Source organism: Pleuronectes platessa, chromosome 3 (genome assembly GCF_947347685.1).
Source record: "Pleuronectes platessa chromosome 3, fPlePla1.1, whole genome shotgun sequence".
NCBI classification, from domain to species: Eukaryota; Metazoa; Chordata; class Actinopteri; order Pleuronectiformes; family Pleuronectidae; genus Pleuronectes; species Pleuronectes platessa.
In genome coordinates, this window is record NC_070628.1 from 19,195,968 (window position 1) to 19,223,721 (window position 27,754).

Genomic DNA, 27,754 nt, shown 5'->3' on the forward strand with positions numbered 1-27,754 from the left:
TTTGTGTCCAGCTTGACCAATCAAGTTTTGGCAGCCTTTGTTTACTTGCAGCTAAACAGTCCATATAGAGATCAAAAGAGTTGGAACACATTGACTGAAACGATCAGCTATCGGATTTTTTTATTTATTAGCATTCAAGCGCTGATAGCGGTTAAAAGAGACAAAATGTTGCCTGGAACTAAAACACCCACAAGACGTACGGCTGTGTTTCATGTGGATAAACACATGACTCATGTCATAAAAGAAACTTGTTTTAAAGTAAACACTGTGTATTCCTTCTGTCTACAAAGGAAGCCCCAAATGGTGGCTGGTGGCTCATTAATCATCTGATGATGGCCGATGGGCTCCAAGACAGGGCAATGAATATAACACATAACTCCAAGGCAACAACAATCACCTTAAATTCAATCAAGCTGCACCAACTTTGACAGACTCATAGATATTAGTTCTGTAAAAAAATTCTTGATCCGGATACGCAGCCCAAGAAATGTAATGGGTTCCCTGATTTACACTGCAACCTTTCACCGAGTTTGGTGGAAGTCCGCTCCATTGTTTTTGTGTAAGCAAACAAGGGGCCGGGTGAAAGCATAACTTCCTTAATGTTGTTAGCCGCATGAAGCCTTGAGTTTCCTCTCCCTCTTGACCCTAACATTGTCTTTATGGACTGAAGATTCTTCTTGTAGTTGTTTTTTTGGTATACTGGAAGGTTTGTAGCCCCTCAGGCTTCCTCTCCACTTCTGTTTAACCTGGTGTGGTTGGCACGAGGCCACTCAGCCAGACAAACAAGAAACAGCCAGGCGCTGCAGTCTGATGGTATGTTAAGTGTTTACTGTTGCTCCTGAACACAGTGATGTTGGTTCGTAAATTTGTCCTGTTATCTAGAGGCCATGTCAGGTCGGGTCATTGTTCAGTCCCAACCACTGGGGTTGAGCTATTTTCGTTGACACGTTCAAGTGCGGCAGCGCAGTACAATAAAAGCATGCAGATACAAGTCAGGAGAGTCAGTTGATGTTAATGTCAAACAGCAGAATGGGAGGTGTGTGATCGTAGACCAGGGCATGTTTGTAAGTTTCTTCTGGGCTTTGTATTTAAAACATAAACATTCACTGAGCGGCACGTTCAAAGATGGAAACATCTTATTGATGAAGAGGATAATGGTCAGACCGACTGTGCCTGAAAGTCTGTGGTAACTCCGTCTTTGGTGAGCAGAAAAGCTTCCCAACACATTGAACCCTGACTATGAAAGCAGAGGCCCATATCCGGTTTCACTTCTGTTAACCAAGAACATAAATCTGAGGCTGAAGTGGACACAGTCTCACCAACGCTGGACTGTTGACGACTGTAAAAACATGGTGAATCTGGATTTCTGCTTAGGGACACTGATGGTAACATAATGAGAGATATTATGAGAATTAGGTTGTAATATTTGAAGATGTGGGAATTACTTTAAGAGAATAATATTGTAAGATTAAGAGTGACCTTACCCAGTATAAGCATGGTGTTCCTAATAAAGTGATCAGTGAGTGAATTGTGCTTTGCTGAAAGCAGCACTTCACGTGGCCTGCTGTCTCTTCCCTGCCGAGGCCTGTGTCTAGGTTTGATGGATGAGAGTGCAGATGAAGCAGTGGCAAGTTAGCATCAATCCATCCATTTTGTAAGAGGCTTATCTTGTTCAGGGCAATGGAGGGCAGGAGCCTATTCCAGGGCACACTGAGTGAGAGGCAGGGTACAGCAAGGACGCCAAGCTGCCACAGGGATAACACACATCCAGACATGTAATGATACTCATAATTATTTTTAGGAGGAAGAAAAAGGAGGAGGGTTTCAAGGAGGTGACTTTTGAGAATTCTGTCCAGACACTCAATGGGACAAGATTGATGGAGTGTAGCAGTTTGCCGTCTGAAGGCCCTCAAGTATATCTGCAGATTACCCTGCTGATTGCTTGTTTCATAATGTTTTCATATTATATATTATGGCCTTAACTTCACTACTCACACCAGCAAATCATTTAAAAGTTTTTAGATTTGTTACTTTTAGATGCCACACTCTTCATGTAACCACAAGTGCAACACATTTATTGACCTTTTGTATGGTGACATAATTCCACGTTGCATTAAGTTTATATAAAAACTCTGTATCCTTTAATATCTGTACTCTTGCTTTATTCCTCATTCTCATGCTCCATTCTCGGTTTTAAATCCAGTGCTCCTTATGCAACTTTCAACCATGTGCTTGCAGGCAAGTAGTAACTTGTAGTTACATGCTAATGGATGCATTATAAGAAGATACATGGATGCATGGATGTGTGGATATAGAAAGATTATATAACTTTATATTAGGATATATGTATATATATTAAGAATTACTTCTGCAATTATTTATTCTGTGAAATTGTCAGCAGTGCTCGTGGCTAATATCTGAGGCCAATCACCTGATATGATCACAAATACAACATATTTATTGAACGTAATGGTTACTACATTTCACCAGCAAATAATTTTACAGCTGTAGATTTGTTACTTTTAGATGCCAATCTCCTCATATAACAACAAAAACAACACATGTTGCATTTCATTTTATTTACAATTACCTTAAACTCTGTTTCCCTTTATATCGGTAGTCCTGCTTTATTCCTCATTATAATGGTCCATTTCAATGATTTATATCCGGGTGTTCCTTATGCAACTTTCAACAGCTTGCTTGGTTTGTAATTTGATAAGTTGGTATGTTGGATACTTGTGGCTTGGTATGTTGGTTGGCATGCTGGTATGTTGGATGGTTGTTTGGTCGGTATATTGCCATATTGGATGGTTGGTATGTTGGATGTTTGTTTGGTTGATTGGTTTGATGGAATTCCAACCGGTTTCTGTGCTATGTCTGCTAATCGAGACAAACTGAGATGATTTTTCTCTGGATTGAATGCAACACACTTCTGCAATGCTGATATTAAGCATTATTGAAATTTTAGTGGAATATGGTAAACGTAACTCTCGTCATTTAGCGACTGTTCCTCCATTGTCAGTCAGAGGTGCGTTGAATGAATGAGGCGCTGAAGGTGTCGCTGGCCCTTTAACACATGTTTTGACGCCGCACGTGCTCCCCCTATATGGAGCAGCAACAAACGGTGACCGCTAGTTACCTCTGCTGCGCTGCAGACCGGGGCCATATAAAAGCTGCCGGAGGAGGAAAAAAAGTGTTTGTCAGCCTCAGAGAAGAGAAGAGGAGACGAGTCCAGTGGATCTCGACGGACCTTAACGGTGTTTATTTAATATAATACTGGATGAGGAATTTCATTTCATGAGAAGACGAGGACAGGACTCACACAGCGTCCAGGAGCCAGCTCGGTGAGTTTACACTTTTTCTGAGTTTCTTTGTTGGAGCATCAGTAAAAGACAGAAAGATGCCACAGTCGTGTCGCAGTGAAAACAGTTTTTTTTTGTCCGTGTCTTGTTGGCTCAACGCTTTAGTTCACTCTGAGTAATGACCAAAAAAATATTATGATGTTGAACGCAATTACATCCCGATAACCAGGCTATTCACAGGGGGTTGTTTTAATTTGTTTTAACACCCCAAAGTTAAATATACGATCCAATGTGCTGAAACGACTTAATATGTTCAGACTAATGTTGTTATATTGGTAAAGTGACAACAACGATTTTGGCTGTTTTGGCTCTTTGATCATTCAAGTCAGTCTCATCTTCGACCGTGTGTGAGTCAAGGTTGCGACAGTCTGCACGTGACCTCCGGTGCTGGATCTAAAAAATAAAAGCCTCTCTGTTGCAAGTTCTTTGTCTGACAAAGACAATGAATCTTAAAAGGATTAAGATGGTCATAGAAAATGTATTGTATTACTTATCTCTCATATGATATAACTTATGAAATAAAAAGACAGGATGTTGGAAATCGGTTTCGAATCACATTTGTTGGATTTTTTATTGTGAAAGGCTGATTCGCCATGCTTGGCTGGTAGATTGTTTCCGGCTTGACGCGGCTGTGGCTCAGCATCGCGGAGCTGGATATGACCGAGAGTAACCTCGGTTCAGGGGAACAATGAAACTTAAGCACCGAAGTCAGTCGGATGTGTTTCTGACATGATGTTGATGTTAAGTCACGGTGCAGAGGTTAACTTGTTGTGACTCTCGATTACAGCCTCGTTTTTCATCCCTTTACTCGTTGTTCAGTTTTATTTCAATTTGTCCCCCAAATGTGTGCGATGGCAGCGCTGTAATGTTTTGTGACGAATATTTTCTCTTCCATCAATGTGCGTGTGAAGAGTTGAGAAGGAAAAATATCTGTTTCCTGTTTTCTTTCGTCGTCTGAAGAAGCAAAACACATTCTCTTTCATGCAAAAGCAGCGTCGCTTCTCTGACACCTTTTACCCCTCATGGCATTGAAAAAAACATTCATTTTTTTGCATTTATTAATAACATGCCAGAAAATGTGTTCAGAAGACAAGGGGAGACAATGGAGGAAAACAATCCATGAGTGTGATATAACACGTGAACGAGGATTGATGGTAAACAAGTACAAAAATGAAATATTTAGCGTGTACCACTAGGGGCGCCCTGGCTCTGCACCATTTGGCCTGAAAAACATACAGGCTGATAAAACCCTCTTATCCGTGCAGACGGGGAACATCCAAAATCACACTGTACGTTGAGATAAACTGAAAATCACTCAAGATGCTTAGATCAGAAAACTGTGATGCACTGAAGGAAGATGGACGAAAATCAGGTCTTTGAATTGGAGATAAACATTTTCACACAGTGTTGGTAGATGTAGCTCTAACAGGAGCTGGAATAGTTTGTTTCCCTGATCAAGTGCAGGATTAACTTATAAGGGAAGGGAGGACAAAAATACCCTCAGTGTTTGTCAGCTACAGGAGTAAACTGTTATGCAGTCTACACACACACGCATATATATATATATTTATATATATTTGTACCCATACATAGCCTACAGCAAATGTTCAGACCACAATTGAATGATCTGTTTTTTAAGCTGTGTCCTTTCGTAGGATTTGCATAGAAGCGTAGGTTGATACACTCAGAGAGAAAAATCCAACGTGTTTAAACAAAGACGTGATCTTCAAGTGCTCATATTGTGTCTTTGTGAAATCTCCCTATCTGCTTCTTCAATTATTTCCCCAATGAAACTGCTGTGTGTGTTTTTTAAGTAGGTGACTCGACAGCGGTTATTATCTATTGTCAATCACTGAGACGCCTGACTGCTGTTTGAGCCGTAGCGTGCTTGCCAGTAAAGTGAGTGAGTCAGAGAGAAAACAGATGCCCCCCGGTACAGAAGATATTGCACATCGGTCACTGTTGTTTGTCGATCCCAAAGTTCCTGTTTGTTTTTTTATTGCAACATATTCCACATTCCACTGGTTTTATTCTATTTAATGCAGCCAACTGCTCGCAGAACTGGAAAATTTAGATTAACTGGTATTTAGTATTGATACTTGCATCCTTTTGTTTTTTCCCCAACTCGTAGAGGGAATTAGATTTAATGCTAGAGGGCATAAATTGTGGCGGTGATGTTATAAATTAGATTCAGCCTGTGAGCAAATGGAAGCTGCTGAACATGGTGTTATTCTGATTGCAGAAGAAGAAATGTGTAAAACCATAGAAAAGTGTGAACACCGTTTGATTAGGGGTGGCCGTGTTTGAGCATTAGTATCCTAGTCTGTGATGTGCTGTACCACTCTCTATTACAACCAATCAGCTTCATTCTTTATAGAGGAGCGTGACAAGCAGGGTGTCCTTCATTCGCTGTCTAAACATTTACAGGATCGCCTTCAGATTCGAAATAACAGAAACAAAACTCATTCAAAACTCATCAAAATTTCCAGTGTTGCATGACAATCCAGGGATTTTTGTCATTGCGCGTGTGTGGAAAAGAGAAGTGGGTTTAGCTGTGATGAATCCGTAGCTAAGAATGAAACTTTTTCCTACGAAACATCTTCACTGCTTTAGATAACACAAATCTTTTCCCCGTCTGCCGTGAGCCACGATGTCCTTACTAAGAACTACAGGTCTCAGTCAGTCTTGAGTGCCTGACCTGACTTATCTCTGAAAGACTAGCTGTCTGTCATTGAAAACAGTGTTGTAAAATGATCACTCATTTCAGATACCTCAGGTTTTGTCGTTTTAATAATTATTTCCACAGAAATATAAAACCACAAAATTGCATCATGTATTTTGTGTGCTTTGGTCTTCTTCCCGGAATTGCGTTGTCAGGGGGTTGGACCTGGTGGGCTGATCGGACCATGTTGCATTAAAACAAATCAGCACTCAAACTCAAGGACATTTCAATCTGTAAATAGAGAAAACAAATAGACACAGGAACAGACAATAAACCGTTTTTCACTCAGAATGAGTTAAATGCCATTTGATAAATCGGACAAAACCCAAAGTCTGAGAGAAAACAAGAGTTAAAGTGTTAATCAGAGTGCTTTGCTTAAATCCACCAGTGCTGCTCAATCACTGGGTTGTTTTGTTTAGATTGAACCAACAGCATGACCTGGGTTCATAGGGAAATTTCGACATTTACATCGAATGCAGTCTTTGAATTGTGTATGAGGTGTAAATTGGGGGAAATATGTGATGATGAAAGGATTATCACCAGGTTTCACCACTGGAAAACTGCCGGTCATCCTGCCATTTGAACCACAGCTCGACCTTTGAACAGATGAGTGTTACTGAAGTGGGCCCCTAGTCTGCGGGGGTTAGCAGACGTCAGTCCACTTCATTCGCTGAGTGTTGCTGCTGTACTTCAGGCTGGTCGGAAAGTTTTCTCTGACAAGTATATCTGTTATTTCTTATGGCAGTGTAGTGTAATTATGTTTTAATTTGATATTTTTAAAAGCAGCCAGATAAGGTTTGTTGGGTCCTTTTTTTGATAATTTCCCTTGATTATGTATTTTCACAATATTTCAAGAGGATGTGTGATTTTGACTTTTCATATCCTGTAAGGGGCATAATCTACTGAACTCAACAGCCACATTTGGTGCTGCTTCATATCGTTGGTTATGTTCTCTTGATGTCATCTGTGCATCGTCATTGTTAACTTCCACTGTCGCCTGTTGTCCAATTCTAAGTTTGAAGATATTGACACCGTCTCTTTTGTTTTCTTTGGTTTGACAGCGCGGAGCGTGAGCACACGCAGTGAGGTTGGGAAGACAACATGGCGGTCTTCACTCAACTGGGTTTGCTGCTTTGGAAAAACTTCACCTACCGACGGAGACAGACTGTAAGTAGTAGTGCTTCTAATTACCGACTCACTAGAACAATGGAAGAAAACACAGCCGATTATTTTATGTTTTTATGTTTTTTTCTTCTTCAAAATATTATTTCCAAGCTCCTTATGATCAGGTTTTCAACGCTGTGTTCATTATCACATAAATACACTCATTCACTTATACTATATTGTCCCCTTTTCTGAAGCTTGGATGATAATGCATGATATCAGTTTTTATAAGCAAAAACGGCTTTTTTCATGTTTAAACATTGTTTAACACGTCTGCAGCCCCCAACATCGAAAATGATGTAATTCTTCTCTGGGCCACTCGAACTGAAACGTCTTCCAGTACATGAGATAACTGTGACTCAGACAAAAATGTGACGGTGACACATTTATATCCATTATCCAGGGGACGTTCTGTGCTGGTCGATCCCCACACACTCAAAGTCATGTTGATCAAATTCAGCTCAAAGCCGCAGCATAGAGCTTCTTTTATCAGTGAGGAGGCTCATCTGCATACAATCAAACCATTTGTCCATCAGGCGGGAACCTTTCTTTAATGTGACGGCTGCGCCTGCTTGACATTCAGGCCAATTATTCCCAACAAAGGGGCACAGTGCATCTTCTCAGACAGTGGGTTTATCCCCCTCCATGCTGCATTGTGCAGGCTGAGACACAGTTGAGGTGGAGTGGCCATATGGAGCAGATGGACAAACACATCCTCTAAAACCCTGCAGAACGTCTCTCTCTCTATCTGTCCCTGGCTGGCTGTGTCCCCCCTAATTAACCCATTTACTTTACCCAGAATCATGATGGGATTATTGTTTGTAAAGGACAGCAGCTAACAGCCCCCCCTACACACCCAGACAAACACTCGAGATTACGTTTTTTTATTTTAAAGCAGAAAAGATGACCTTAGTAAGACCACAAAGAAAACAATTCTCACTTCACTGTTATGGAATGATTGACTCACACATTTCCACGTGCTTTATCTCCCATTTTTATTTGCTTAATTATCACCCTGTCTGTCTTCCGGTCTCAGATCCAGCTGCTGATTGAGATAGTCTGGCCCCTGTTCATCTTCTTGATCCTGATCTCGGTGCGGATGTACTATCCGCCCTACGAGCAACATGAATGTAAGTGGACGATGGAGGGAGGGTTTTCACTGAGCCTTGGACTGGTTTGACAGAACTTGCAATCTTCAATGAACACACCATTAAACTAATTACATCTTTAAAAATACATTTCTTTACAAACAGATATATATTTTTTAATATTTTGGGATTTTATTTGGCCATCTTTCAATAGTTTTTTCCTATTTTTTGACAAAGTTTTGGCCTCTTGCTTCTCGGTAAGATCAACATTGTTATCCAAGGTTTCTGTGTTATGCTGACAGGAGGATCTGTTGGATTTGTCAATATTTGTTTGCACTGTGTGATCATGGAATCGGGTCTTCAGCTCCTAGAAAAAGAAATACAATATCTTTCGTTGTCACAGCTGGTTTCACAACTTAGAGCAGTTTGTATCTCAATAAGATTTTCAACGTTTCAAAGCACAAAAAAATCTCTCCGTACTTTTATGTTCTTTGCACTTTTGGGAAGAAAAGCAGTGAACCATTACTCAAAAAAAATATATTCCCATGGGGATATTTATTATTTGAAGGCCTTGCAAGTATTTTCCTTTGTTCAATAATTACTCACTTTTAGAAAGTGCATGAACAAGTTCCATCGAAGAGATTTTGTGCAGGTTTATGCCTGTTCACATATACAGACCTACATCAAGTGCAGGCAAGTAATCACCATGAGCTTGCTGTTGACCAAATTAGTTTCCCTACTGTATTTGGAGAAAAAAAACCGTTGCCAAATAACAGTGCACTCCCTACAAGTCAGTGTGAGCCCAGATAACACAGTTAACACCAAAGACGTGTTTAACCTCCTGACCCACTTGTCGCATCGCATGCTTATCTTTGTAAAGCTTGTTAACCTCAGTCAATTACAGCAGTGGCAGTAAAGGCAGCTGATAAGTAAAGTCAGTCCAAACAATCGAGACGAAAGACAAAGTCCAATTCCAGCTGATTCTTTGTCTTACTCTTGTTAATTGTTTCCGAGATTTGTTCTACATTAGTTATTTGAGCTCCTTAGGGAATCCTTTACGCAGTGTTTAATGGGTCTCAGGTTTTTGTGGTGGCAAGTAAAGAAAAAATAATTTGAAGCTGAGAAAAAGCTCCTAAAAATCAGAGCACTCCTCTGATTAGCAAGACAAATACCCGTATATTCTCCTCTGAGTGTAAACTCTGACCTCCCCTTAAGTTTTAAATCCACAGTTATAACTTTTCATGATTGTATGCTTATTTTTCCAGGCCATTTCCCAAACAAGGCCATGCCCTCTGCGGGTACCCTGCCCTGGATGCAAGGCATCATCTGTAACGCCAACAACCCCTGTTTCCGCAATCCTACTCCTGGAGAGAGCCCCGCGGTCGTGGGAAACTTCAACGACTCTATGTGAGCAACACAACCATATTCAATAATCTATCATTAAACCTAATCTGTAGTTTTGATATTGTGTATGCAGTAATATGTTACCTGCTTTTATCAGCACAATAACTGTGATCTGTTGTCTTTCTTTTATCATCAGAATCTCTCGTCTGTTCATCGATGCCAAAAAGATCCTGCTGTACACTCAGAACGATAAAAGCTACGAGGGCTACAAGGGCCTGCTGAGGGCCCTCAGGAAGCTGCAGAAGAACACTGCCCGTAAGTTAGATTATCTACTTATTTTTCGGTCTTTCATTAAGTTTTTTGAATGGCAAGATGACTGATGAGATCAGTCATCTCCCGCCCACTCACTATGTACCCATTCATCCCTTTTTCATGCTGGTATGCTCATTTGAGGCTTAAAGGCACACCCCAACATAATTGCCTAAAATGTGCTATGACATGCTTTTATGTGCAAGAGGATTTTTTCCAGTGTAGCTTTTATTTCTAAGAATTCTAATGTAAAAAGAAGAAAATAAGGTAAAAAGTGAATTTTTAATGAATGATTAATAACTTGTGATAACTAATTTAAATGCCTTTAACCAGAGGGCCTCTGATGCTTATATATCTCTGAATATTTGGAGACTTGTCGAGGGTGTAACATTACTCTTATCACTATTTGCCAGCTGTGGTGGGCCCATCTCCCCCAAAGCCAGCGGGTGTTGACTCTCTGCGTCTCTTATGACGAGGTTGTTCACGGAACGACCGGAAAAAGGGGAAAAGAAAAGTGTGCACCACCCTGACAGTAGCTGTACAATCACGACAAAGATCTGGCAGTTAAAATGTCAAGTGGTCCTGGCTGGAATTTTGCTGCTTCCTGAGTACGTGGAAAGACGACCCATGTTGTTTACCGCTGATAAAGAGCGCGCTTTGCAGCGAACTCTGTTATCTCATTTTGCCAACATGTTCAAACATGATCTTATGTGCTGAGGTTTCAAGCTTTGTGAAAAACTGAAAAGGGAGGAGAGTGAAAAAGGGGAGAGAGTCATCATTGCTGTTGCTGAGCAAAAAAAAAAATCACCTTTCTAAAATAACATTGATGACACTGAGCTGTGCAGACTAGGTCAGAGCAACCTGAAAATAGGAAAGAGGGCACCATTTAACTCTGCCACCATTTCACTTCACTTAGAGAAACATTAGTCTTGCTCAGAAAAGGGTTTGCTCAGAATTGTTTTTTAATTCATCACCCATTACTCTGATGCTGGGAGCAGTCCCTGTTTTCCATTCAACCGAACTTAATGAGGACAAAAAGAAAAACATGTAATGAATATGGAGGATAATAAGACAAGCAAGGGCGTTGCAGGACAGAGTAGAGGAGGAGTAAAAAGCACTGATGCAACTTTTCCCCTTGCTTAATTGCAGTGCATGTGCGCACTTTATTGATTTCTATAGTGCCCAACTGTCTGATAGCACGCATCCCTACATGCTTTATCTTTGCTTTTAATCCTCGTGAGGTAATGCCCTGATGTAACCTGGACACATCAGTCATGATGCAGGAGGAGGCGAAGTGCACAGTTACACTATAGGAATAACGGCATGGTTCAAAGTGGCCCTGCACGTGTCAGTTAACAATTCAGCGACCGGCGGGGTCAGCAAAGCGATTTACAGTGACCGGGCGGTGGGAAAGGTCAGGGAGAGGTATGAGCTTTTTGTCAAGTCTCACAAGATACCGACACAGGATCATCTAATGCGTTTCTGCTTTATGAGACTGTACAGAATTAAAATCTGATTGATGCCAAATAGATGAATAGAGGAGAGATGAAAATGTAAGTGCACCACACTTGGCGTTCTCGTCTGTTATGCAATTTCACCTGCAGCTTTACTTTTGTGAGCAGACAGGTGGAATTGCATAACAGAAGAGAACGTCTGATATATTTCGCCTTTCACCACCTTCATATTTTATCTGAGGCTGCGTTTAAAAGACTCCATTTGATGCACAGGCCTGACTTTACAGACTTTACATTTCACATAACACACTCACATCTCTGAAACTCCATCGCTATAAAGGAAACCTAAGGACTAAATAAGGCTAACTTGTCAACCTCAACACTTACTTCAACTCCATCTCCATCTATAAATGATTACACCCTTAAAACTTATCTTTGTTCCTCAGAATGACATACTCTAAATATTGGTCATGAAAACATTTCTCTCATGGCCTTAAAAAGCATTACATGAAACTTTACCCCTTCTTTCCTCACTTTGTAACTGGCATCTATGAATCAGGTTCACTCATGTTAACTGGGTGTTTCATTTTCTACAATGCACATGCCTTAAATGAGGGAAGACATCGAGCTCAGGTCGGGCTGGCTGTCTGCTTGGGTCGGTTAGCTTTCTCATAGGCTGGATCAGGTTCGGACAAGCAATTGCGGCCCATGTTGCCGCACCCACATGTTGACAGGATTGGTTTCCTATGTTTGTGACATCACAAACCCTGGCAAGACTGCTCAAAATATTTTTTTATAACAAATGAGCTGGTCATAACATGTTATCTATAACCTTTAGTATGATGGTACTGAATACAAAAAGTCAAACCCAATTATGAAATCTAAAATGATATTTCCCTCCAAGTCTCTGTATCAAAGTGATCCACCCACCACACGACCATGTTGTGAGTTGATCCCTCTGCGGTTAGAATTCTCTGCAGCAGCCATCTTTAGTTGATCTGACTGAGGAAACGTCTCTGTGCTTCGCGCCTGTTTGTGGACTAGTCCTAGTGTGACTCCACTGGTGTTTAGGGTGTGGGATGTCAGGACAGTTTAATTTAACACAGGATCCACGCCAGCTGAAACATGTATCGACATGTAAGAGTAAATGAATGGCTCACAACTGTTCAACGTAGGAAAAACACACAAAGATAAAGTTTGTCACTTCTTACTTTATCTTAGTTCAAAATGTTTCTGGGCCTGATAATGCGCAGGTTTAATCCACTATCGCAGTGCAAGTACAAACAAATACTCACAGATAACAATAAAACAAGGAAATTTCTGCCTACACCAACTGTTAGTTTTTCTATTTCAACAAGGTTGCACCATTCAGTCCAGTGCATCCTCAAGGGCCTCCAGATGCAATGCACCATGGGAGCTGTGGCTTCCTACAGAGGCACTGATTAGACCTTATTAGCACTCCCTGGTTGCTCACTCCTGAGACTTGCATGCACACACAGGTCCCATGGGGCAACAGAAATGATAGGGATGCATGTGTAACACACACTCACACACGCACACCTAAATAGCATTCACCCAGTCAGGAGGCAGCTAGGGAGGGTGACCTGTGTCGCCCCCCCCAAAACCAAGACACATTCTGTTCTCTTTCACTTCCTCCCAAAGGATGCTCAGTTCAGTAAAAGCAAAGTGTTTCCTGTTTTGTGTGTGTGTGTGTGTGTGTGTCTGTGTTTGTGCGTCATTTGATAGCCATACAAAAAATAGAAAGAAAAATGTTCGCAGGAGATTAAAGGACATATCTCATGAAACGAGCCTCTGAAGCCTTTTTTCAGACATGAAATTGCCGGACCCAATTGTTTGTATTATTAACTGGAGTTTTATTTTTATATATGGAGAACACAGCAGGAGATTGTTAAGGTCAGACAAGTTCACAACAACAGGAAAATATCCCAAGCATTCAGGCGAGGGGTGGCGCCTGGGTAGAGCATGCAAGAGGCAGACATGACGTTTAAATACCGCGGCTGCCATAATGTGATTTTGTCAAGAGCACATCGACACATCACCAAAAGCTCTCAGATCGGATATTTTCAAGTTGACATCATCGTCTGCGTCTTCTACGTGTAGATTCTCAAATAAAGCCCTTCCGGATTATTTCAGGAGAAGATCCGGATTGCAGTGCATATCTAAAAGCAGCATGAGTGAGACGGGGATTATTAGCTCAGGCCTCCTTAAAAACCCAGCACCCAGTGCACCCAGCACAACTCCATCCTCATACCAGTGTAGAGGTTCTGAAAGCTAACTGTACTTTTTTTGTTACAAGTAACTAAAACGAGTTAATAGAAACAAAAATAACCACAAAGGGCTTTTTATCAGATCCATCTGCACATGTTTGAACCAGTGGACAGAACGAACATCAAGGCAACAAAGATTACAGCAGGACACATACAAAATAATGACATACAAAATCTAACATTGCTGATAAAATTAATTCTACTGTCCGCAAACAACTGCTGTAAACGTGCACCCTTGGTTATTTGTATGCTTGAGAACAATAAATACTTGTTAAGTCGACTGTGCTTGGAGCGGATGACCATATGAAAGATGAAGAGGTAGAAAAACACAACTAGAAATCCTGTGTTCAGGACAATCGGACCTCTGACCTTCAGTGTCACAAGGATTTCATACATATTTTGATGATTATTTGAAACTTTGTCCACGTTTTGATAGAATACAAAAGGTCTCCCTTTAAAACATGTCCTCATAATTCAACTCAGAGAAAATGGCAAAGCTGAACTGAAAGTAGGTGAAAGGTGGAAAGAAAATTTGGGAGGAGGAGAGTTAGTCGGCGAGAGACGGAGACGCAGAGTGCGAGTATCTAGGCTAAAGTGGAATGTCCTCCAGTAACCCCTGACTGGGTACAAGAGCTCAAGAAAAGGGAGCAGTGTGTGTGTGTGTGGGTGTTTTTTACAGCCACACAGCTGACTCAGGCCAGTTCCAGAAATGGTTCAGCTGGAGAACAAAAGCCTCTCAGAGCACTTATTTGAATATAAAATATGATCTGGCTTGCTAATCATTGTATCCAGTTATGTATGTTTTTGTTCTCAGCTTGATGTATTAAATACTGTGGTTATTACTCTTCCTACAATCATCTGTTCTTTCTGTAATGTTTTCCCTGCTCAGGGATTTATAGGATTGTAAGAGCTATTATACTCTTTTATTGCATATGAAGCTGGTTTGTAAAGTAATAACATATTTTCACCGTCTATCTCACTGGGAACTCTGTTGATTGTCCTGCCACCAAATGTAGACACTATGCTTTATATCCTGAGGATTTTGTGTCAGGATGATTTAATAAGTTTATATGTTTCATTTCTAGGCTTCAAGTTGAAGGACTTTTTGAAAGACAACGAGACCCTTTCCCACTTCCTGCACCACAATGCCTCACTTCCTCGTCACGCTTTGAAACAGATAGTGGAGGCAGACGTCAATCTGGAGAAGGTAAACTGTCACATTTACTAACTTTTCTTTCAATAAATCCCTTATGTATTTTAAACCACATATTCCCTTCTTATGGTTCCCAACTGTCTTGTCCAATAATGCAGGCATCAATGGAAATGTATCTTTAGCTGGTTTGTGGAACACACAATAATACAGTACAACACAAACAACAGTAACGGTATAGCAACAGGAGAAAATAATTAAGATTAAGTCAAAGTTAAAAAACTAAATATGAAATCCTTCCTCAAGTTCCTCCTCTGTTTATACTGAGCTGCATAATGCCAGTGTAGATAACGGATTCTGAAGCCCCTTTGTTGTGCCCCATTCACATATGAGATAATCATTCTGGCCTGGCCACACTGCTGGTGCACAAAACCAGTGACCATGGCTCAACAGCATCTGTCGGACAACAGGCCTCAATTGCTATAAGCTCTTAATACCAAACAGAATCACTGTGACAGGGGGTGTCACAGTGGGTACCTAACCCACCTCTCTCTCTCTCTCTCTCTCTCTCTCTCTCTCTCTCTCTCTCTCTCTCTCTCTCTCTCTCTATCTCGCTCTCGTGTCTTTTTCTTCCTCCTGTTTCTTATCCCACACCAAGAAAATCGAATTCTACTTCAGACGATTTTTCTGCTCATTTTCCTTTTTCAGTAACCCTAATTTTTCTTGTCTCATTTAATATTTTTCTCACTTATTTACACCCCGTATTTATCACTCAAGTCGCACACACGTTTGCTCATTAGACTTCCCTGGTCCACCCCAACAACAGCTCCCAGGCCAGCCCGTCACAACATACCTGCTTTACAATTGGAGGGTGGGAGTCACATGACTGCCCCTCTTCCCTCCTCCCTTCCCCCCCTGATTTCTCCTCACGTGCGGAGAGAGAGACTCGGAGACTCATTCACGTTCCACCATAGGATTCTGTTAACCCATCACCCCTCTCGCAGACATCTATTGATCACACAGGATGCAGCTGAGACTAAAGGACTATAAGTGTATCCATTAGTTCAGCATGGTCGATAGAAACATTATTTAAGGAAAGGGGTTGTAAATGAATGGAAGCATATTGTTGCCCGGGCTCCTGGTTACATGGAGCATTTTTTCAATGATCCTGCAGCAGTGAGATGCACGAAGGCACAGACATAAAGATCTGTCAGAGGAACTATATGTTTTGAATTCTCAGCTTGATGTTGAGTATGACTTCTCCAAACCGATGGCCGTAAGCCTTGATGTCCTTTTAAAGATTGTCAGCTGTCACTACTCGATGTGGTAGACATGATGTCAAAAGACAGTCAAGGACATTTAGAAGATAAGTCAGTGTGCCCTCCCCCACCCCCGCTCCCTCTCTCTCTCTCTCTAACACACGCTTTCACACACAAACACATGTGTAGGACCATCTTGACTCTGTCAGAGAAAACGGAGCATCTGTCCCGTCCCTGAACGCTCCGATGTCCCAAGACATTTGTTACTCCACACACACGGGCACAGCTGTACTGTCCATTCTAAGTAATGTGCTCAACCTTCAACAACACAAGGATTGGACAAGAATTTGCTAAATGACAAAGATAATTTTATCTAAAGATACATGGCATTTCATTAGAGTCTGAGTAGAATCAAGCTTCAGTGTATTAAACCTTGCTTTGGCCCAGCATTGATATTCATATTTAATTTCCCTATGGTTGCTCTGGTTTTATGAGCATTTTTGTCTGTAAATAAATCTTTTTGACAAAACATAGCAAGAGAGAGCCAGGACTAAGCACCAAAGGGACTCATATATATTGTTTCTCAATATGCAGAAGTTATTGTTAAGACATTGTGACCCATGTTTCTGGTAAAGTAATGTTCTCTAGAGACTTTTTCCTTAAAAGAAAATATAACTGGCAGGACTTTTTTGTTGTTTGGTGTCTGTTTCCAAGAAAAACATTTATGTTGAAGTGTTTTTGTAAATGGAAGAATGAGCCATCAATGAATTCATCACTCCCTTGTGCCTCCATGTTAACACCCATGTTAACTTTTGAGCGCCTGACAAACTGGATTTATTTTTATCTCCTCATGTCCTTTCACACTCTCCCACAATTCTCTGCTTTATCTAAACTGCTGTGCTTTTGTTTTTCTTCCTTTATCCAGGTGCTGACTAAAGGATTTGGCTTCCACCTCAGAGACCTCTGTAACAGCACGACACTGGATGAGTTTGTCCACATTGCTGACCGCAACGTGTCGCTTATGACTCAAGAAATTATCTGCAAGTCCTCCAGCGACTGGCTTAACAAGGCCCAGAGCCACTTCCTGTCCAACCTAGACTTCCTCAAACCTATTCGGGTAAGTTCCTCTATCCTGTATCACTTGGTCGCCAGTTGGAGAGTTGGATTCTCACATATTTAATAATTGCCCGGGTTGGATTTTTCCATTGGGGTGTAACCCTTGAGCATAACTGCTAATGTTCTACCAAAGAATGAACGGATCAAGAGCTATCTAGATCAGACAGGTTGTAACGAAACCCACTGTTAGCGTGCTAAACCACCCCCACATCTCCCCGGGAAACTGCACCTGAAAGGGGATGACGGAAAGACTATCCCTTCTCATTTTAACTAGAAAAAACACAGTATCATCATTCGCCGGTGTTTCTTCATCATCACATTCCTGGAAGATCACTGGGTAGTCCTCCAGCATAAACAGGATGGGGGTGTCTTTTTTCAGGAAGTCAGTGTAGATATTCCAAGAAATGGAGAAAATATGATCTGGACGTGGTGATGATTTCCAAACACAGAGATACTAAAGAGAAAATGCAAACATGGCAGATGCCTTTTCTCTCTTTACTGCAGATCTCTGTTTTCTTTATCCACTTCTTTTCCTCCCCCCACCCTCTTTCCTCTCTTTCCTGTCCATTGTCATCTCTTCCCTGCCTGTATCTTCTCAAACAGCCTTCCCCCACACACACACACCTCCCATAAGACCCATGATCAACAGACACGGGAGTCAATGGTGAGGGGTGCCAGAAAAACATTTTGTTCCGTGCTAGCAGTTGTTAAATGGTTATTCTCTTCAAACATCATCATTGCTCTAGACATAAATCAAGTCAGCAGTGCTAAACAATGCAGATCCTCGCTGTGGTGTTAAAGGCATTGTTAAATGTTAACAGGACTCCTGCCTCTAGGTATGAGAGTGAAGTTTATGGCTCCATATACAGATCTGATACATACAGTATGTAAATTTACATTTGCATGTCCAAACTTGCAAGAGAGAAATTCCTTTACTTAAGTAACGAAGTTGTGTTACATTATTCAACTTTTTCCCATTAATTACTCTGTGGTTTTTATATCTGTGGGAGAGGGGAGGGGTCGTTATGGGATGAGAAGGGGTGACAGCAGTGTGAGATAATGAGAAAGTAGAAAGCTCTAGTGTCTTTCTTTCTTCCTAGAGGGCTGTTCTGTCTTCAGCCATTCGTGTGCTTTTGTGGAGTGTCAGATTGTTCCAGCAGCTGACAGCTTAGTGTGAAAGACAAGAGCACAGACACACACACACACACACACACACACACACACACACACACACACACACACAAGCACACAAGCACACAAGCACACAAACGCACACGCAGCACTTTGACAGACAGGAACACAGGAGGTCAAAGCCACACTGACTTGTTCTTTCTCAGCCCCCCTCACCTTTGACCAAGCGGTCTCTTGTTGTGCAACTGGCCATGGCTGCCTTCCTTCACTTGCAATACATTATGGTGGATTTATTTTAATTTTATTGTCTTATTTGTATACACACACCAAAAGACACAGTGTAAAACCTCTGCAGCACATTAATGATTCCCTTTCACTCCAACAGAAGGATGTGAAGTCGGATCCCAAAGTCGTTCAGGAGGTCTCAGCTGCAACCGACCATCTTCTGGAGAGCCTGGGAGCGCTGGCTGTGGAGGTAAATAAACCACACACACATGCACACACACACACACACACACACACACACACACACACACACACACACACACACACACACATACACACACACACACACACACTGGTTCAACATTCAGCCACATTTTTAACTTTGTTCCAACACAGGGACACTGCTTTAATTTCAAAGAATCCCTTTCATCCACCACAGATAAAAGCTTAAACAATAACAAAATGGCCGTGTGAAATGCTCCTGTTGTTAGTGGCACAAAAGCCTTGCTGAGCCACACACACACACACACACACACACACACACACACACACACACACACACACACACACACATGCGGAGAGCCCCTTTCCTCTCAGGCCCGTGCTCTGCTGAGTTGGCAGAAAATAAAGAGCCAGCTGTATGCATGTGATTTGTGCATTTCCTTTCCAAGCAGCTGTAAGAACATCAACGAGCTGGTCCTAACCACTGATGTTGAAACCTAAGCTAAATGATTTTTTCACCCTCTGTCCACCACATCCGCTTCCTCTCTGCGGGGCACTGTGTCACAGGGCAAGGATTTACAAAACCACGGAATATGCAAAAGACAGTGGTTGAAGAAAAGTGACCGAAGTTCTCTACCAACTCTGGTTGAGAGCGCACATTGAGACTTGGTGCACTGTGCTTACTTGAGGCCAGTGGTACTTCAGGCATGACCTGTGAACTCACTGTGGCATATTTAATCATCAAGAAAAAAAAATGTGCCAAGAAAAATGCGAGAACAAAATACAAGCGCCTGCTATAAGACCCATGTTTATATTTATACACTGATTGCCCTGAGCTTATAAGCTGATAAGGAGAAGGTGTGAGTGTAGCAATGTGGAGGAATTAACTGAAGTGTTTATCTACCACTAGCTCCCAGCTACATGGGAAATGATGCAACAAGGTGTTAAAAAAGAGAATATCCTACAATAATTTCTCAATTAATACCCAGTTAATCATCTGTACTCGTAATGTATGGCTGTTGAGTCCTAATTATGTTGCAGTGTTAACCCTCTTAACACTTGTTTGCGTTTGTAATCAGATTATTTAGTTGAGCTCAGGAGACTGGCAGTGCACAGGTTTGAACTCTAAAATATCGAAACTCCCACTCATTCCGAAGCTGTAAACAACACCGGAGCCGTCTTCAGGATGGATGGTGAATGAGGAAAAAGAGGTCATTCATTTTTACCTTTGACAAAACGAATGAATACTTATCCTTTTATATCAATTAATTTTAATTTGAACCGTCATTTTTGTATGATTTGTTTGCTGTTAGTATCTGCAGCGATTGCACAGAAAAGCATAAGGGAGCGAGTTAATGAACTCCAGCCACCTTTTCCCTTCCAAAGCCTGATCAGTGTCGTCATGTATAATATCAGGATGGAGGATTGAACCAAGAGTCTTTTTTATTTACATTTGTAAAAAACAATACAATATGTATCTGTTCTCCCTTTGATTCAGTCTGAGCTCTCAGATGTATCTTTTCAGAGGGAGCAGGAGGGAACTCTTGTAACCTCAAGACAACCTACTTCAGATGACAAAATATTCAGCCTGATTTGGACGTGGGGATGATGTGTGACTTCATAATAATTCATTTATGACTGTCCCCTGAGCTGCGTGCTGGAGTGAAAATTTGAACGATAGTAACCTCGAACTTAAAAGCTCCGCAACAAGGTTACTTTAGGACAATCCTCTTCTGCCGCCTGCCTACCTGTCTGTCTGTGTGTGTTTGTTTGTGTGTGTGTGTGTGTGTTACTCACCTAGTCATCCAAGTTAACAAGTTTATCTTCTCTCTAACGAGATTATCAGTCACACAAAAGTGTTTTCAGCAGGGGCAAATGAATATTCAGACAGCACATCGGCCGACTCACACGTGTGAATTTCAGTTGGTAGAGTCATGTCTGTGTGCCCCCGGGGGTGTGCAAGGGTTTGACACTTAGCAAAAGAAGGAGGTTAAGGTTTCTATCTTGTCGATGTTGTGTTCTCGCAGTTTCTGTAGCTCCTGGCAATGAAGAAACGAGGGTACACAGATATGTGAAACATAACCGCAAACCGCCAGACACCAAAGAAAGTCGCAGACACAAAGACCCAGATATGCACCTAGACGAACACAACACACTCACAAACGGATGCAGTTATTTGCGTGTGAACAAACAAGGAAGCATGTGACAGTGTTATGCGGCTGAGAGCTCAGCTGCAGTCACTGCATACAGAAAGACCTCAGAGAGTGCGTGTGTGTGGTGTGTGTATGTGTGAGGGATCCGAGACGCAGCAGTTCTCTTAATCTGCTTTCAGACACGCACCGTCTCACTTTCTGTTGTAGGAAAACAGGGTTGAATAGCCTGTTGACGGGCAGAATACAAATTATGGAGAAGTCAACCAAGGAAACAGTTTCATGTCTAGTTAGGATCTTCTGTGTGTTTGTGCCTCATCCCATGTGAGTCTGTTCTCAGTAACAATCCAGTCGAGGAGCCTGCAGAGGTGCCTATTAGGAGAATGACCGATAATAACCTTTCTTTGTTCTCGCATCTTCCACTCCTGCCTTCTGCTCTCGTTTCCAGCTCCTGCGCCACGGCAACAAAACACTTTTTTTTCGTTCTTTCTTTCTTATTCTTTCTTTCTGTCCTTTTTTCAGCCCATGCGCTACCCTCTGGCTCACACTTAGGAAACAAAAACACTCAACTTCTTCTCCCTTGCTTCGTTTTAATTGCAGAAAAACACAAACCCCCTCCTTCCATTCCTCCTCCATCACGGGTCGGTGTCAGAGTTGCATGTGTGGTTTGGTTGACCAGTTTGTAGACAGAAACTGTGGGAACTTGCGCTGACTTGTCTTTTGACCTGTAGTAACCTCAACTTTAATCAGAATGAACTCCCTCCTCCTTTTAGCCCGATGTTATGCTGCGTATGACTGTTCAGAGGATATCAAGAGAGACAAGTGTGACAGAACTATTTTCTCGTTCATTAATGACAATTGAGTACAGCAGAATTGTAGGTTTAAGTTTTAAAAACACTACGCAGTTCTTCCACACACTTTCAGGTCTTCGCTTGTTAACAGGGATAACTGTTTGCATTTTGAAAGTGCCTAAACACTACAGAAGGCTACCGCTTCAATGACTCTTTAACTAATCTCATATAATGTAATCAAGAACAACAGTATTTGATTAAAAGCATATTGGCTTTTGCCTTTTCAGCAACACAGTAGCAACTGCAGTGGTACAAGATTGTTGCACAATGTAGCTGTAAATTCCCTTAAAAAACATGTACTAACATACTTTAGGAATGATTGTACATTCTTTATAAATTCGTAACAGTGTAAATCATCTTATCTGGCAGAAAGGCAAATCCATATAAGTACACTCACACATGCAGAGGGGGGGAAGGAAGGATCGGGAACAGCGGTCCGATTAAGTTACTCAGTCGGACCGCTGAGTGCAGAGGGTCTTAATCCCTCAGTGCAACACTTGAACACTTCCAAATCTGGAATACCACTCATTTTGAAAATGACAACCTTCAATAGGAATCATTCAGAACAAGGAGTACTTTCACCCAAGGGGGTCTGACTTCCGGGGTACTTAAAAAGGTTCATACATAATGTAGCATATAGCATATGAACACTAAAAGAAGTAGATAGCCAGCAGTAATAGATACACCGTGAAAATAGTCCTGGTCATGGATTAAAGGAATATCAGTAAAAACTGATTTCCTGTATTGTATAAAACTCTTGAAATGTGGGTTGTGGGAGTGTGGTGATCAACGGACAAAAAAGGTTGGAAACCAACAAACAGTACATTCAGCAGACTCAGCACAGATTGTCCTTGTTCTGCTGCTGCGAGCTGATCTCATTTAGAACTTCACAGACGTGGCTCTCAGACATTATTCCCACACTAAAATTATTTTTATGGTGCAGGCCGCAGGCGGTGTTTCTTGTGGTTGTGTCCTTCTCTCCGTCTGCTTCAAATGTGATAACCTGATATCTTAGTAACTCCTCGAGGGCCCTCTGCATAAACTTGGACTTTAGGATGTGCTGATTCAATCATGGGGGTAAAAAAATACCACTTTTGAAAGCCATGCAAAGCAGGGAACGTTTATTTGTATGGTGCATTTCATCAGCAAGGCAATTCAAAGAGCTCTATATAACCGAATGCAGTATAGATATTGTATTTTCAGCTTAAAGCAAGACATCAAAAACCTCCAGCCACGTGTTTCAGAATTAGTATCACTGATCTGACAATGAGACCAACACTCACATCCATGTTTGTGTATTTCTGTGTGTGTCCGCCCCTCAGCTCGCCGGTATGAAGAGTTGGAAAGACATGCGAAAGGAGATCCTCTATCTGACTGTAAATGCCACAGGCTCTCCAAACCAGATGTACCAGGCGGTGTCCCGTATCGTCTGCGGACACCCCGAGGGAGGTGGCCTCAAAATTAAATCTCTCAACTGGTACGAGGACAACAACTACAAGGCCCTGTTTGGAAACCATGGCAGCGGCAACGACAGCGACAGCGAGCCCAGCACTTCTTACGACAACTCTTCCAGTAAGTGTCCACTGCTATCTAATCTGAAGCACCTTCAGATTCAACCTTCATTTGTATTTTTCACGGTGTCCTTGACTCAAATTGTATTGTATGTATTCTTCCAGCACCTTATTGTAACAGCATGATGCGGAAGCTGGAGTCAAGCCCCATTTCCAGGATGATCTGGAGAGCCCTGAAGCCACTGCTCATGGGAAAGATCCTGTACACCCCAGATACACCAGCAACACAGAGGATCATCCATGAGGTACACACGGCTCTTATAATCTCTGAGACCCTTTCAGAATGATCATTTAAGACCCATCAAATGATTGAAGTATGATTTTTGTGTGTGTGTGTGCTACAGGTTAATAAGACTTTCCAGGAGCTCGGCGTGCTGAGGGATCTTGGAGGGATGTGGCAAGAGATGAGACCCAAAGTTTGGAGCTTCATGGAGAATAGCGAAGAAATGGACTTAGTCAGGGTGAGTGGGAGGCGCTGACATTGTTCCCGTACACACATGAGAGCGGCTCTTCCTGTTTACATTAGGGGTTCAAAGAGAATAATCTGTGCACATGACTTCAGTGAAATTATGTCTCTGATGTGACTTGCCAGGGAGGAAGGACCTTTCAAGTTCTGAGGCGTCTGTGGAGGCCACCACCCAGATTATTTTAACGAGACATTAACATTCACAAGATATCCGACTGCCCCGGATAGTCACAAACATGTTTTTTTGGGCTCAGGCTGACGAAAACACTTTAAACTGTGCTGAAAGAGGGCAGAAGCAAAGGTGATTAACTTAAACACAGACAGATAATCCAGCTAAAAAGACCAAATACAAGCATAAAACTTGATTAATTAAACACTGGATAGATGGATGGCAGTTTGGCATCAAATCATATCAATATTAAATCAATAGTTCAGTGTCTTGCCCATAGGATTATTTCTTTTGCTTTGAGGTTTTAGAATGTAAAGATTTAGTTTCTTCTGCAGGATCAGAAACTGACTAGTTCAAACATCGTCGTCTGATGTGATGCAGTTTGTAACATGTCTCTCAGTAGCTGTTTTCCTACATTTTCTTCACTTTTCCTATGCATATTGTATAAGCACCAGTTCCACCCAGTGGTGAAATTTGATATTGACACTCAGATGCTTAGAAAGCAATTTAAGGCACCAAGCTGGTCCCTGAAACAAGCAAATAGGCTTCTATTACTGTCTCTATCACTGGCACTAATCTTGGTCAGTAAATGTGAGATCTTCACATGACACAAGTCTGCATCTGCACTTGAGGTCACTGGTTAACAGAATTCAAAATTTATTTTTGCAACTGTGACATTGTGACATCCTGGAGGGACAGGTTTAGATGACAGGTTTTAATAACATGAGGATGTAAATAATATTCTATATTGTACAATATTGTATTAGATGAAGTAAGTTTCTCTGTCTAGGAAAGACAACATTGGTGACATCAACAGAGGCAATTATTTAGAGAAAACCCTTGAGTAGTAAAAGAGGTCACAAGACACAAGGTCACAAGCCAAACAAAAATGCCCGAAGTCTTAATGTGATGCTCCAGTTTTTTATTTTCTCTAACTCCCTAACCCTCTCCCAACACACATTTTTACAGCACAGTGTCAGTAAGAAACAAAATCAAAGCTTTCTGTAAAGGTGTTCTGTTTATCTGTAAAGTTTTCTGTCTACTTTCAGATCTAAATAAAAGAATAAAATAACCAATATAAATCTTTCCCCCTTTTACAGACCCTGCTGCAGAATAACGCCAGCGCTGCATTCTTCAACGCCCAGCTCAGTGATACCGAGTGGCGCGTGTCAGACGTGATCGATTTCCTGTCCAAGTCCTCAGAGGACCGGAGACCTGCAGGATCCGCCTTCACCTGGAGAGAGGTCTTCAACGAGACCGACCAAGCCATACAGACCATCTCACGCTTCATGGAGGTTAGTGTCATAGAGAAACATGTAACTAAGACAAGACACTAAAAAAGTAAAATAAGAGAGACAGCAGTGAAGTGTGTGCCGTGATGGAAATTATTTCTCCAAAGAAAATGTTCAGTGTATAAAATGCCAAGACAGTTCTGACGTAAAAGATAAAGAAATGTAGAGCGAGTTATGATGTTTTCGCATGACTTGTGGCAGACTTGTGTAATTATATCACGATGTAGCCGTCCTCATTTTCATGGACAGGGGACAATAAATGTGCATTTAATACGGGTCTCAAGTTGTTTGTGCCCACTAGCTTTTATCTAATATCCATAGAGCAGAAATATGTTAAATACCAATTGTCCATTTAGGTCAGAGCATTACACAGTCCCCCATCATCTTTCGTTGTTTCTTAATGCACTTTAAACTGCATTGAGATCTCGGCACAGCTATTAAAAGCCTTGAAATCCAATGTTCTTTTGCTTTCCCCTTCATTCGTCAAATTAAATCACTGCTATGCCCAGTGGGCCACTTCTCCCTGTCTCTGCATATGGGGTCAGTGTGCCAAAGTTGAGTCTTAGACGTAAACAATCTGCCCCTAGACTCCTGCCAAATGTTAATCAATGTTCATGCCCCAGTGAATGGGCCATTATTACTTTTGGATTTATCTGTGTCAGGGGGATTTCTTCATTGAGATTGTTGAAATACACATCATGGTTTGCTGCTGTGATATAACAGCCTGATGGTGTGCCTCTGATAATGTTAATTACGGGATTACCTCAATTAGAAATGGTTTTATCCATCACATAGACTCATGATCTTTCTAAATATAACCCATGATTATAATCTTGTTTCCGTGATCTTACACTCCCACCAGTCTCCTCTGTATACTGTGGTTAATGTGGTGTACCAGTCATTTACAGATAGAGAATCCCTGACTTGAGGTCAATTATATATCTTTGTCAGTCATAAAAATGTCTTTCACAATGTTAACATGTAGCAACAACCCACTGACTAAGATCATATAATGTGTGTAAACCGGCTTTTCTCGCACCAAAAGTATGTCAAGGCCTCTGGACCAGAAAACACCGTCACGCCTGCAGCATTAGGGGTCATTAAGTTGTTTTTTCATTGTGCTCTCTGAACTCGTTGGCTTCTCAAACTCTCGGTATGCAGGGATGATGTTCAGTCAGATAAATATGTGAGAGGGTAATATATAAGGAGGTCTCAGGATGTCAACTTAACAACTGTGGTATGGCTACTCAGTGTCTGCACAAGGCACATAATTATGAGTAATAGGGTTTAAAGATCACAGTCGTCCATGAAAAACATTTGTGAGAAAAGCTTGTGACTAATTAGCAGGTGCATGCTGATGGCTCTGGAAACCAGGGCTGTTTCAAGTCGAGTATGTCATATCGCTTTTTGTCTTACATCAGCTCTCAGTAAAGTATGACCTAAACCTGCTCCTTTCATTCTCAGTGTGTGAACCTGGACAAGCTGGAGCCTGTGGCTAATGAGGAGCGACTGGTCAACAAGTCCATGGGTCTCCTGAGCAACCAGAAATTCTGGGCTGGAATCGTGTTTCCTGATATCGCCCGTACCAACAGCACCGACCTGCCTTCCAATGTCAACTACAAGATCCGCATGGACATCGATAATGTGGAGAGGACGAACAAAATCAAAGACGGGTAAGAGGCTGTGTCCAACTGTTATTAAATCTTTGTATGATTTGATTTAGATTTATTAATTTCCATCTTGTATTGCAGGTATTGGGACCCTGGTCCCAGAGCAGACCCCTTCGAGGATCTGCGGTACATCTGGGGTGGATTTTCCTACCTGCAGGACGTCGTGGAGCAAGGAATCATCAGAGCCATCACTGGCTCAAAGGAGAGGACAGGCGTCTACATTCAGCAGATGCCTTACCCCTGTTATGTCGATGACGTGTAAGTGAACTATTTGAGAAGAACAACTTTAAATGTTTCTCTGTAGAGGCTCTTGAAAGGTTGTTTGACTGTAATTTCTTGTGCCCATAGTTTCCTTCGGGTGATGAGTCGGTCGATGCCTCTCTTCATGACCTTGGCGTGGATGTACTCCGTGGCCATCATCATCAAGGGCGTTGTGTACGAGAAGGAGGCACGGCTCAAGGAGACCATGAGGATCATGGGACTGAACAACGGCACTCTGTGGCTCAGCTGGTTCATCAGCAGTTTAATCCCGCTGCTGATCAGCGCCTGCCTGTTGGTCGTGTTATTAAAGGTTAGTGTTGGACTTAGACATCTGCATGCAGTGGTGTCTTTACAAAGGAATATCAAAAAATAATAGAATAAAGTCGATGCTTTTTCTAACACTTTATTGTTTGGAAATGACATGAACTTGTGGAAAACAGGTGATATCAAACCAGGGAACAGTTTAAACATTGTTTTCTCTTTTTCTCTT

General features: G+C 41.7%; 1 protein-coding gene across 3 annotated transcripts in view; it reads left to right on the plus strand.

Moving 5' to 3' along the window:
- The first annotated feature begins 3,137 nt into the window (after positions 1 to 3,137).
- Positions 3,138 to 27,754, plus strand: part of LOC128437258 (phospholipid-transporting ATPase ABCA1) — a 36,956-nt gene continuing 12,339 nt past the window's right edge. Inside the window, exons 1-15 of one of the 3 annotated variants that reach the window (XM_053419328.1) lie at positions 3,138 to 3,344; positions 7,146 to 7,251; positions 8,285 to 8,378; positions 9,602 to 9,743; positions 9,877 to 9,995; positions 14,817 to 14,938; positions 17,066 to 17,257; positions 18,773 to 18,862; positions 23,158 to 23,407; positions 23,512 to 23,651; positions 23,751 to 23,867; positions 25,142 to 25,336; positions 26,798 to 27,006; positions 27,085 to 27,261; positions 27,352 to 27,574. In XM_053419328.1, coding sequence (XP_053275303.1) covers positions 7,186 to 7,251; positions 8,285 to 8,378; positions 9,602 to 9,743; positions 9,877 to 9,995; positions 14,817 to 14,938; positions 17,066 to 17,257; positions 18,773 to 18,862; positions 23,158 to 23,407; positions 23,512 to 23,651; positions 23,751 to 23,867; positions 25,142 to 25,336; positions 26,798 to 27,006; positions 27,085 to 27,261; positions 27,352 to 27,574 — 2,136 coding nt within the window. In that variant the 5' untranslated portion in view covers positions 3,138 to 3,344; positions 7,146 to 7,185. Of the gene's footprint in view, positions 3,345 to 6,288; positions 6,880 to 7,145; positions 7,252 to 8,284; positions 8,379 to 9,601; positions 9,744 to 9,876; positions 9,996 to 14,816; positions 14,939 to 17,065; positions 17,258 to 18,772; positions 18,863 to 23,157; positions 23,408 to 23,511; positions 23,652 to 23,750; positions 23,868 to 25,141; positions 25,337 to 26,797; positions 27,007 to 27,084; positions 27,262 to 27,351; positions 27,575 to 27,754 lie in introns of those variants that run through there. The other 2 variants (XM_053419329.1, XM_053419330.1) reach the window with 2 other exon arrangements.